Here is a 13,188-nt window from a genome sequence, read left to right as displayed (position 1 = left end):
AGGCAGCATAAACTGGGATGTGTATCATTATTTTTAAGATTCTTAGAAAAATAGTGCATTGGGTTGGATTGAAGAGTACTTTTAAAGTCATTCAGCTGTAGACACGAGGTCACAGGGAAAAGGGATGAGGTATTTGTTATTGATGCTTGTTCTGCTGTATCAGGCAGACTTTCAAATCCCTTGAGGTCCAGTTCAATAACAAGAGAAAGATCCAGGTCGTTGTGCTATGGCCTGAAATTTTCTCTCTTTTTCGCTTTCTTTTTTAATTGTGTTTCTTTATCTCTATGACATGGAAATGATGATTGCCTCTCCCAGTATGAGATTCAGATTTCTGAAGGCCAAGTCGGCCAGAGCTTGCTGCGTCTCCTGGTCCGAGATGATGATACGCCGCTTACGTCAGCTTGGAGAGCAAAGTTCAACATATCGAATGGCAATGAAGAGGGACATTTTGACATTTTGACTGACCCTGAGACCAATGAAGGGATTTTAAATGTCATCAAGGTACAGCCGTAATGAATGCATACCAGCCAGGTGGTCACAGATGTTAAGGCCCCTTTCTGTAGGATTCCTAATAACGAAACAGGAGCTGGCCTCGGTGAATGCTGACTGTGTGCTGAGCACATTGCATGCAGTATGTCATGAGTCCCCAGGGCACCCAGTGAGGAAGGCAGGGCTGTGTCACGACTTCTGCCATGGGCCCTTGGCCCTTTTGCTTTGTAGCTCCTTCCACCAAAATAATATCAATATTAAAAATTATTTTTGATACGACTTTACTTCAACATCTAGTTTTTTTTTTTGTTATAGACAAAGTTTAATAGATTTACATAGGCTACAAAATGTTTCTTTTGTTCTGATATGATAAAAATATTTAAAACATTTTCTCTAACCCTAAGAGTTCATTTTTTTCCTTCTGCGTTTAAAAGAAATTAGAACATTTGCACGGGCCGGTAAAAGTATTGTGGGCCCCTGGCACTTTGCCTGCTGTGCCTAATGGAGAGTTTGCCCTACGGGAAAGTATTATTTTCTCATTTTACTGATAAGGAAACCAAAGCCCAGAGAGTCATTTTCACGAAGTTACACAGCTGGAGTAGGGGCTCCGACTGGGGCAGTCTGACCCCAGTGTCTTTAGTATTAATTGCTCTCAGCTAGCCTCTAGAATGGCCAGAGCCTCTGGTGCAGTGCAGGTGACTCAACCTGGGGATCAGGTTCAAAGGCAGACCTGAGTTAGTAGGTCTGGGGCACGGCCCGAGTTTCTGCCTGTCAGTGTAACAAGCTCCCAGGTGATGCCAATGGGTTGTGACCGTGCTGTGGATAGCAAGGCTCTGTAGATACTCTACACTACATGCCTGGGGTGGAATTTTCCAAATATTCCTAGCTTTGCAATTCTTTTAAGTCACTGACCGCTTTGTACCCTGAGTACCTCTGATCATTAATATCTATATTTCCCTGAACTCCCCTGATTTTTTGCAGCAGGATTGTCACATTAATGTTTCACTAGGTTATGGTTTTTGTTGCATTTTTCATTACCCTCTGATGGATGGTGGCTCTTTTCAACCGGGAGAGGGGGAGAAAAAAAAACTCCACAAATGATTTGAAAATGGGCTGACGACTGTCTTTTGATCATTATCAAAGACAATGTAAATAATAAATGAAGTGCAAAAGCCACAAGCTCTGGGTGTGCAGTGATGATTCCTGCTGAGCTTCCTCCGGCCAGAGGAGCAGCAGGTGCTAATGAAATCCTCTCTCTGGGGCTCGCAGCCTTTGGATTATGAAACCCACCCAGCGCAAAGCCTTGTCGTTGCCGTGGAAAATGAAGAGCTGCTCTTCTCCTGCGAGGGGGGCAAGCTTCAGAAGCCAAGGAAGGCAGCGGCAAGCGCCACCGTGAGTGTGCTGGTGACGGATGCCAACGATCCGCCGGCCTTTCACCCCAGGAGCTTCATCGTCAGTGAAGTTGATGGCGCCAGGCCTGGAATTCAGTTGGGAATATTTAATGCTGTGGATCCAGACAGAACTGCCAGCCAGATAAGGTGAGAAGAGAGGAAGGGGAAGGGTTGTTTAAGCAGAATTAGCCACATACTCAAGAGGATTCCTGTTGGAAAAGTAGCTCCTTTGATGTGCTCATGAGGCTGAGTTTTTCTCAGATCTCAGTTATGAAAATACCAGAAGCCACCAGGAGAATACCCACTGGCCCAGGTTCAATGCCTTCTTCCTTCTGTAGTGGTCTCTGATCCCACCAGGTGGAATTTACCTGCTCATTTCCTTCTGCACTTAGCATACATCTCTTTTATTGTCTTTTTCTTGTATGAAAATAATTTGTTATGTGTTTCTACCTCCCTCTTTACCAAAGGTTGTAAACTGGCAACCCTCTGGCTTCTGGGCAACAGAAGTGTTGTTTGTTAAATTGTGGTAAAATATACCTACATAAAGTTTGTCATTTTTAAGTGCACAGTACAGTGGCATTAAGCACATTCACATTGTTGTGCAATCATCACCACCATTCTTCTCCAGAACTCTTTTCATCTTGTAAAACTGAAACTCTGTACCCATTAAACAACAATCCCTTATTTCCTCCACCCCCAGCCCCTGGCAACCACCATTCTACTTTCTGTCTCTATGAATTTGACTACTCTAGGTATTTCATATAAGTGGAATCATACAGTATTTGTATTTTTTGTGACTGGCTTATTTAATTAAGCATAATGTCCTTAAGTTTCATCTATGCTGTAGAATGTCAGAATTTCCTTCCTTTTTAAAGCTGAATAATGTTTCACTGTAAGTATATACCCCATTTTGTTTATTCATTTATCTGTCAATGGACACTTGGGTTGCTTAGTGTTTTAAAAAACAAAGTTGCCATATTCCCCAGGAAGATTGATTATGACAACTCTAGTTTTAAAAACAAAATACTTGAGTTGTTTAGAGTTTTGTTTTTAAAAATAAAGTTGCCATAATTCCCAGGAAGCTGGCAGCATGGGAAGCACCAGGAGTTGGTCTCCCCACCCAGACAACAATTGCTCTAGCAGACTCTGATGTACCTACCTTGGAACTCTGGAGTCTGTTGAAGGGTTGCAACTTCCAGGGAAGACTCAGAAGGTAAACTGCAGTTAATTTTAGTCAATTTCAGCTCTTAGCACACTGCTAGCACACTAGCAGCTACCCATCCCCCACCTCCAGCCATGTAGTAGGCAGCTGTGCATGTGTTCCTGGAGTAGTTTGCAGAGAGTTTGTGGGAGCCAGGGTGGGCAAAAGGGACCCTGTCCTCCAAATGTCTGGGATCTGTACTCTAATTGCTGCTTCCGATCACAGAGGTGCAAAGAGGTGGCAGCCCTTGTTGTTGCACCTCCCCTCCATTGTTGCAAGCCCCTCACCCTCCGGTTGAAGTGACTTCCAGGGAATTTAAAGGATCATTCCCCCCCCCTCTTTATTTTTCACTCTTTCCCCTTTCAGGAGCCAGCCATTAAAGACTAGGACATTCAAAAATGACTGCATAAGTGGGGAAAATTACAAAGTGATCATGCATGCCCAGGGAAAGGAATAGAAAAGATCTGAGAAAATATTAAGTTTTCACCTCAGTTTGATCCTTGGCACTGAGAAAGCCTACAACAATCAAAAAAACAACAACAAAAACAATAAGAAAAAACAGCAAACCTTGGGGAAGGGAGAGAATCTGATTTCCTGAGTTGCCACATTATTGGATCCAAATTTCCAGTGTTCAGCAAAAAATCACATATAAAGAAAGAGGAAAGTATAGCCCATTCAGAGGAAATAAAGAAATCAACAGAAACAGTCCCTGAAGAAGCCCTAATGGCAGATCCAGTAGACAAAGACTTGAAAACAAGTGTGTTAAAGATGCTTAAAGAACTAAAGGAAGACATGGAGAAAGTTAAGAAAATGTGTGAACAAAATGGAAATATCAATAAGGAGATAGAAAACCTAAAAAAAAACAAGGAAGAAATTCTGGAGCTAAAAAGTGCAATAACTGAAATGAAAATTTCACTAGAGGGATTTAAAGGCAGATTTAAGCAGGCAGAAGAAAGAATCAGTGAGCTTGAAGATAGGACAATGGAAATTATCAAGATTGAGGAACAGAAATAAAAAAGATTGAAGAAAAGTGAACAGAGCTTTAGGGACCTGTGGGACACCATCAAGCAGACCAAAATACACATCATGGGAGTCTCATAGGGAAAACAGAGAGAGGAAGGGACAGAGAGAATATTTGAAGAAATAATGGGGCTGAAAACTTCCCAAATTTGATGAAAGACATGAATATAAACATCAAGAAGCTCAAAGAACATCAAGTAAGATGAACTCAAATATGCACACCAAGACACATTATAATCAAACTTTCAAAAGCCAAACAAAAAGAGAGAATCTTGAAAGCAGTGAGAGGGAAGTGAATCATCATATACATGGTATCCTCAATAAGATTATCCCCAGATTTCTCCTCAGAAACTTTGGAGGACAGGAGGCAGTGCGCTGACATATTCAAAGTGCTAAAAGACAAAAACCTGTCAACCGAGAATCCTATATCTGGCAAGACTGTCCTTTAAAAGTGAGGGAGAGGGGCTGGCCCAGTGGCGTAGCAGTTAAGTTTGCGTGCTTCGCTTCAGTGGCCCGGAGTTTGCAGGTTTAGATCCTGGGCACGCACTGATGCACTGCTTGTCAAGCCATGCTGTGGCGGTGTCCCATATAAAGTAGAGGAAGATGGGCACGGATGTTAGCCTAGGGCCAATCTTCCTCAGCAAAAAAAAACCCCCAAAAAACAAAAAAAGGAGGATTGGCATTGGATGTTAGCTCAGGGCTAATCTTCTTCACACACACACACAAAAAAGTGAGGGAGAAATTAAGACATCCCCAGGTTACAAAATTTGAGGGAGTTCGTGACCACTAGACCTGCCCTGGAAGTAATACTCTAGGGAATCCTGTAAGGTGAAAAGAAAAGAGACTAAACAGTAACTCGAAGCTGTATAGAGAAATAAAGATCTCAATGAAGGTAAATACCTGGGCAATTATAAAAGCTAGTATTATTATAAGAGTGGTTTGTAACTGTACTTTTTGTTTGTTTTGAGCATGATTTAAGAGACTAAAACATTTAAAGAAAAAAGAAATTATGAGTGTAAAAGCTAGTACTACTGTAACTTTGGTTTGTAACTTCAAATCTGGTTTTCTACATAACTTAGGAGACTAATGCATTTAAAAGAATTACTAGTTTATGTTTCTGGGCACGCAATGTATAAAGATGTAATTTTGTGACGCCAACAATCGAAAGGGGTGGGAACAGAGCTGTAAAGGAGCAGGGTTTTTGTATGTTATCGAAAGTAAGCTGGTATAAATTCAAATTATAGAGTGTTATAACTTTAGGATGTTAAACGTAATCTCCAAGGTAACCACAAGGAAAATAGCTGTTGAATATACACAAAAGGAAAATAGAAAATAACTTAAACATTTAACTACAGAAAATCAACTAAACACAAAAGAGGGCAGTAATGAGGGAAATGAGGAACACAAAAGTTAGGGCACGTAGAAAACAAATATTACAATGACAGAAGAAAGTCTCTCCTTATCAGTAATTGCTTTACATGTATATGGATTAAATTCTCCAATCAAGAATGGATAAAAACACATGATCCAACTATATGCTGTCTGTGGAGACTCACTGGAACTCCAAAGACAGAAACAAGACACCATCACCATATACAAAAGTTAACTTGAAACAGATCAAGGACCTAAATGTAAAACCTAAAATAATAAAACTCTTAGAAGAAAACATAGGACAAAAGCTTCACAATACTGGATTTGGCAATGATTTCTTGGATATGACACCAAAGGCATACGCCACAAAATAAAATATAGTGAAATTGGACTTCATGAAAATTAAAACATTTTGTGCCTCAAAAACACTATCCACAGAGTACAAAGGCAATCCACAGAATGGGAGAAAATATTTGTAAATCATATATTTGATAGGAGATTAATATCCAGAATATATAGAGGACTTCTAAAACTCAACAACAAAAAAACAAACAACCTGATTTAACAATAAAGGATTTGAATAGACATTTCTCCAAAGAAGGTATACCAATGGCCAATAAGCATGTAAAAGGATGCTCAACACCACTAATCATTAGGGAAATGAAAATCAGAACTATAGTGAAATCCTACCTCACACCCATTAGGATGAGTACAGTCAAGAAAACAGAAAACAACAAATGTTGGTTGGGGTGTGAAGACATTGGAACCCTTGTACTCTGTTGGTAGGAATGTAAAATGGTACAGTTGCTGTGGAAAACAGTATGCAGGCTCCTCAAAAAATTAAAAATGGAATTACCATATGATCCAGCAATTCCACTTCTGGGTATATACCCAAAAGAATTGAAAACAGGGTCCTGAAGAGATATTGGTACACCCATGTTCATAGCTGCATTGTTCACAATAGCTAAAATGTGGAAGTAACCCAAGTGTCCATTAATGGATGAATGGATAAGCAAAATGTTGTATATACATGTAATGGAATATTATTCAGCCTTAAAAAGGAAGGAAATTTTGCAATACGCTACAACATGGATCAACCTTGAGGACATTATGCTAAGTGAAATATGCCGGTCACAAAAAGACAAATACTATATTATTCCTCTCATATGAGGTATTTAGAGTAGTCAAAATCATAGAGACAGATTCAGAGTAGAAGGGTGGGTGCTAGGGGTTGGGGGAGGGGAGAACGGAGAGTTAGTGTTTAGTAGGTATAGAGTTTCTGTTTTACAAGATGAAAAGAGTTATGGGGATGGATGGTGATGATTGTTGCACAACAATGTGAAAGTATTTAATACCACTGAACTGTACACTTAAAAATGGTTAAGATGATAAATTTCATGTTATGTGTATTTTACCACAATAAAACAAGAAAAAATAATATAGTTGCCAGCATTTAAAAATCAAGAGATTGTGCTACCAATTTAAATTATCTGGATGTTCTTGAAAAACAGAAAGATTTGGCATCACCAGGTCTGTGTCCCATGGGCCCATGATCATCTAGGGCACAGTGGGGGTCGTATGTCACGCCCCTTTGAGAGACCAAGCTCAGCAGTTGTCCCCAGTCCCCATCTGGCCAGCTTCACTCATTTCTGGCACCTGCTTGACCCCCATGAGTGCTTGAGTTTGAGCTTCTCAACTTATACATTGGGAAGAACCAGACTTCATTTCTTTTAATTGCCAATTCACTGCAGAGTGATAATTCTATAGAGTATTAAAAAATGAATTATTAGAAAAATGATTATGTACTTGGGGATCACAGCAATGCCATTGAGTATAAACATTTCCCAACACTTGCTCTCAAAATCAGAGGCTGTAAGTAGTGGTTGTCCAACTACAGCGTGAATCAGAATTGCCATGAGGGCTTGTTAAAATGCACATTGCTGGGCCCCACCCGTGGGGTTTCTGATTCTGAGGTCTGCGGTGGGGACTGAGATTTGCATTTCTAACAAGTTCCCAGGTGTTGCTGATGCTGCTGGTCCATGACCTCACTTTGAGAACACTGATGTAGAGCCGGTGTCTTATCCATTGCTGTATTCCTGTCTCTTGAGTATGGTTGGCTCATAAGTAGATCTCAGAAAACGTTTGGATTTCACTGAAGTCATGAGCTAAACAGTCTACTCACTTTAGCCTCCCATATTACCTTTTCCAAGACGTGAGTTGAGTGTCCTTTGTGACAGAGCTGAGACAGGACCTGGTGAGCTGGCTTTGTTTAGTGTGCTCGGTTCCGTCTCGTTCAGTGGAGCTACTTCTCATGCACCAATTTGCTGGGAGAGGCTGTCTTCTGCTCTGAGATGATCCACAGAAGAACTCTGAGTTTCTACCCCTGATTTGTAAACATACAAAACCACTGTTCTTCCAAGGCACTTCTGGAATTTGCTCCGCGAGTTGAAGCAGTGCATGGAAAAGCTTTGGTCCCTTTAAAAACTGTGACCTGTCGAACATCAGAGAGGGATAGATGCTGACCCTTTTCACAGCCTTTCCCAGTGAGGAAGAGAAGGCATGGGAAGCTTCCCTTCTCTGGCCCTTTTGGGGGTCTCTACCTTTTCTGTTGTTTGCCCCTGGGTACAGGAGTTTCCCTCTGTGGGTCTCTCAGCAGGCAGCTGTGCTTGGCAGCCCAACATGGTTTCAATGGATGCCATCTGATTCAACAGGTCTGGGGGAATTCTGGAGGGCTTGGCATGCCCCCTATTAAAATGGCACCAGGCATGCACACAGGTGAGGGGGGATGTAGAAGACCTCTTAGACTGACTGGGTTACCCATGTGTGAATCCTTTGGGCTCCAGGGGTAATCAAGGCCTACTCTTCTGTTTCAAAGGCAGGTTGGTTTTAACACTAAGCTACCAGGCCCTGTAGGCAACTGAAGTTTGGTTCTTTTCCAGGGTGAAATGTTTTCCCTAAGATGGGCAAAGTTGTGTGAAGCGCCACAAGGCCTGGACACAGTATTCACTGAATATCGATTTGACACCCTGATGGAGTCTTCAGGCTGAAACATTCCTGTGCCTTCATCAAATTCATAAACACTCTTGACTTAATTCTTCTTAGAATTTCCTACATCTCTTGTGATAGGAACTGTATCTGCTGGGATATGTTTTGATTTGTCTTTTGATGTAACTTTTTAATTTTAAAAATTGCCTGTGTTTCCTTCTACAAGATATAAACTGGTTCATGATCCGGCAAATTGGGTCACCGTAGATGAGCGCTCAGGAGCAGTTATCACCAGAGAGCAAATTGACCGAGAATCTCCTTATGTAAATGATAGCTTTTACGTAATCATCGTTCATGCTGTTGATGATGGTAAGTGTTTATCCAAAATTGGGGGGAAAATATGTTTTCTTGCTTCCTAAGGAAAAATAACACCAGAGTCTTTCAGCACAACTGGGAAAAATATAAAAGAAACCTTTTTTTATCACTGTGCATCCATACTGGTGATTATTTTTGATGATAATTCTTGAAATGGCAAACGAGGGGCCAATGCCATGGAAAGAAGGGCAGTGTTTGTTCAGAAGAGACGACTAAACTGATGAGGAAGTCGCAATCAAACCCAGTGTCCTTTTCATCGGTTCATAAGATAATCCTTCAGCTCTTCATCAAAGCCAGTGTGTGTGATAGATATTTAGCACAGTCTCCCTGTACTTGGAATGGCTTATAAACTCAGGTAAATGTGCCTATATGGGACAAATTTGTCATGAACCAGGATCAGTGGTTTTATAACCGTGTTTCAACACTTTCCTCTACAATCTCCCAAGGCTGAACTTTTAAACCTACCAAAACACAAAGTTGAATAAATAAAAACTTTCAAATAACATTAATAATCGTATTTAAGAAAAATCTGTGAGTTAAAACCCGGGTTCCAAGGATACGTAGCTGTATACTCGCATTTGTATAGTTAACTAGTAGAACGTTGGTTAGGAAGGTGTTAAATCTGTGTCCCTAATCAGTTTTAAGTGAGGAGAAGGAAAGTGGGGTCTGTCTTCCAGGGTCCCATGATTCTGTTATGGATGGTTTCACAACTGGCATTTTTTAAAAAGTTAAACTTTTATTTTGAGAGAATTGTAGGTTCACATGCAGTGTTAAGACATGATATCGTGGGATCCCAAGTTCCTGGTGCCCAGTGTCCCCCATTGGTAACACCTTGTAAAACCGTGGTACCTCTCACCACTAGGACATTGACATGGACACAGTCAGGATGCAGGACATTTCCACCCCCATCAGCCCTGTTTCCCTCCTGGCCCAACCCCTCTTAACACCTGGCATGACTGACGTTTTAATTTATTCTACCTGGTTCTACACATGATCTGAGGTGGCAAGTGTTTTGTTAACTTACCCCAGCCAGATATTCTGAATTTTCAAAAAAGCAAGAAAATAGATCAGGCGCCTACAGTAAAGCTTATGGATTTGAAAGGGAAATGGTTTCAGTATTTCAGTGGAATGGTCCTTTTCCTCGGAGGCTGAGAGAGCTCATTTTCCTGGGGTGTGTGCAGGGAGCAGGCTCTCTCATTGATAGGCAATCCTTCCTGGAACCCCTTACAAGGCCTCCCGCCGCAGACTGGGACGGGGACCCTGACGCTCTTCCTGTCTGACGTCAATGACAACGCCCCGACTCTCCATCCCCGTTCCCGGTACGTGGAGGTCTGTGAGTCTGCAGTGAACCAGCCCCTCGTCATCGAGGCCGAGGATGGCGACCTGGAGCCCTACTCGGACCCCTTTACCTTTGCATTGGACGATGCTGGGGGAAACGTAGAAGACACATGGAAACTGGGGGAAAATAGAGGTGAGCATTTGTATTGACCAGGGATAAAGGACTGAAAATGACAGAACCTTGACTCAAACAGATTTAGGCAAGAAAGGAATTTATTTGCTTTTGCAACTGAGGAAGAAGCCAGGTAAGCTGGTGTTCCAGGAGAGTTGGGTCTAGGTGCTCAGAGGACATCCCTGGAAGCCTGTCCGTGCCTTGGCTCTGCCTTCCTCTGGGTTCCTTCACTTTCAGGCAGGCTCTCCTCTGGGAGCAGCAGGTGCCTGCTGGGAGGCCCTGAACTCGTCCTGGCACCTGGCAAGAAGATTTATATCACCCAGTGGCTTGGCGATATAAACGCCTGCCCATCATTGTGGGTGAGGGTTGAGAGGGCAGATGTGCCAGTTGGCTGGTTCTGAGCCCACACCTGGACCTAGTAGGGATCTGGGCTTAGCATCTCCTGATCCACATGGGCTGAGAGTTCAGGAAGTGTGGGCTCTGCCAAAGGAAAATTGGGGTGGTATTACCATGAGGAACCACTGGCATCCACTTCAACATTCTCCTTTGTGCTTCTGTCAGTGGGTCTGGGGAATGTAGCGTGTTTTTTAGTTGAAAATGTGACTCATGTTTACAGTTCCCAGACCCAGAGTGTGTAGTAAAGCATTGAACCTTACCCCAAAAGACCTCTGGGCTTTGCCCTTGGCTCCTGGGAGGTGACCTCTAAGCCTTTGGAATGTCCTGCCTGATAGGAAGGAGTGTCTTTGTTTACATGGGGGTCTTACGGGGGTGGGTGATAATCAATAGGAACAATGGGATTTAGGGAGGGGCCTTTGTCATGTGGGTATCAGTCCATCTCTGGAGGGGCTGGAGACTGAGGCCAGCCATGTGGGCGGCTAACCAGGTTTACATGACCAAGCCCCTTAAAGACTCTGGATGCAAGGCTCGGAGCTTCCCTGGTCGGCAGTATTCCATGCGTGTTGTCACTCGTCAATGCTGAGAAGTAACGCTGTCCTGACCCTGCTGGAGAGAAGAACTGGAAGCTCTGTGTCTGGTGCATCTCTGGACTCTGCCCTCTGTGCTTCTTCCCTTGGCTGATTTTGATCCATATCTTTTGGCTGCAATAAACCACAGCCCTGAGTATATAGCTTTCAGTGAGTTCTGTGGCTCCTAGAAAATTATCAAACCCGAGCCTGGTCTTGGGAACCCCTGAACTTGCAGCTGGTGTCAGAAGTGAGGGTGATCTTGGTGACTGTTCCCTCCAACTTCACAGTTGGCTAACTTTCGTACAGAGCCTTGTCATATGGTAGGCCTTTAGTGAACGTGTGCAGAGTAGATGAGCAAGTGAGGAATTGATGCATGCAAGATCCTTTTCCCTTTGCAGGTCGGTCAGCTGAACTTTTAATGTTGAGAAGCCTCCCACGAGGTAACTACTCAGTGCCGCTTTTCATCGGAGACAAACAGGGACTTTCCCAGAAGCAGACTGTCCATGTGAGGGTCTGTTCCTGTCACAGTGGAGTCACATGTGCGGAGCGCTCAGTTGCAGGAGCTGGGCTTCTCCTGGGGCCCCTCGCCCCTCTCTGTGCAGTGTTCATGGCTCTGGCAGGTCAGTGGTCTGGGGGGTGGTCCTGGGGATGTGACTCTTCTCCCCAGGCTGTAAGCCAGGGGTATGGAGTCCTCTGGGGTGGGGAGCAGCTGGTGGCAGAGATCAGTAGGATGCCTGGAGAAGGACCTCTAAGCTCATCAGAGTGCCAGACTCAGATCAGAGGTTGCCACCCTGGTCAGACATGCTGCCGTCTGGCAAAAGCAGCTTCTACTCAATGAGCAGCAGTTAACAGCCATGGAATCCATAGAGGAACACTGTCTAAGGATGACCCTATGGTTTGTAATAACACTGGGGCAGGAATACACAGATGTCTACGCTCCTGGGCTTGGCGACGGCTAATAAGGAAGCTAGATTTTTGAACCAACAATACGATGTTATTGGTTGCATGGTATTAATCAATCAATTCAGCAAATAGGTTTCTGGCACCTATTTGTGCCCCGAGCTGTGCTAAATTTACAAAGTTGATTAAGACACAATTTGACCTTGTCGGTTCATGGCTGAGTTCTAAGTTAACGAACATGATCCTGTTTCAACATTGGATAAAGACGAGCTTGTGCAACCCATTTCTCCCTTTGTCTCCTCACAGTGGCTCTGCTTTTCCTGCTGCGATGCTATTTTGTGTCTGAAGCAGAGAGGCACAGATGCTCTATCCCATCTGAGGACGGCCACCAGACCTTGATCACGTATAACGATGAGAGCAAAGCCATTTCTCCCCAGGTAGTGGAACACAATGCTTCATGTTTCATGACAGTGACGTCAATGATACATATGCATATTTGTTTTCCTTCATTGTGTCCCCTCTCGTTTCTTTACTCTCACTCATATTTGAGTAGAAAATGGGTAAAAATTCCTGCGAAAGTTGTCCAACTCAACTAAATTTATTTATTGTTTTAGGTCAGTGGTTCTCAAATGGGGGCGATTTTGCCCGTCAGGGGACATGTAGCAATGTCTGGAGACGATTTTGATTGTCACCACTCAGTGGGAATACGGTGAGGGGATGATGATGCTTTTGGCATCTGGTGAGTAGAGGCCGGGGATGCGGCTAAACCTCTTGCGGTGCCCAGGACAGCCCCACCACAGAGAAGTGTCTAGCTCAAAGCGTCAGCAGTGCCAGGGTTGAGAAACCTTGTTTAGGGGAAAAATGATTTTTGCTAGGTGGCATTTCTCTAAACGGAAAGTGTGTATTCTCGCTAGTCAAATGAGTCCATGCTGGCTTCTTGGCCGTGGCCTGGGTGGAGTGAGGCAGAACCCGCCCCTCCACCCTCTCCACCAGAGGCTGGCCTTGCAGGGACAAGACCTGGGCTTTGCGTCTTATTAGCTT

At 43.4% G+C, this 13,188-nt stretch overlaps 1 protein-coding gene across 1 annotated transcript in view; it reads left to right on the top strand.

Annotated features, from left to right (window-relative positions):
* The window catches only part of CDH26 (cadherin 26), a 51,458-nt gene that overhangs the window by 23,327 nt on the left and 14,943 nt on the right, over positions 1 to 13,188 (top strand). The window contains exons 8-13 of the mRNA XM_087445051.1: positions 316 to 501; positions 1,759 to 2,027; positions 8,684 to 8,826; positions 10,064 to 10,303; positions 11,646 to 11,867; positions 12,454 to 12,584. Coding sequence (XP_087301177.1) covers positions 316 to 501; positions 1,759 to 2,027; positions 8,684 to 8,826; positions 10,064 to 10,303; positions 11,646 to 11,867; positions 12,454 to 12,584 — 1,191 coding nt within the window. The remainder of the gene's footprint in view (positions 1 to 315; positions 502 to 1,758; positions 2,028 to 8,683; positions 8,827 to 10,063; positions 10,304 to 11,645; positions 11,868 to 12,453; positions 12,585 to 13,188) is intronic.

The sequence above is a fragment of the Ceratotherium simum genome, chromosome 21 (genome assembly GCF_057802395.1).
Source record: "Ceratotherium simum simum isolate JZ-2026a chromosome 21, ASM5780239v1, whole genome shotgun sequence".
Classification (NCBI taxonomy): Eukaryota; Metazoa; Chordata; class Mammalia; order Perissodactyla; family Rhinocerotidae; genus Ceratotherium; species Ceratotherium simum.
The sequence above is the reverse complement of the archived record's forward strand: the minus strand, read 5'-3'. Positions and strand labels throughout refer to the sequence as shown.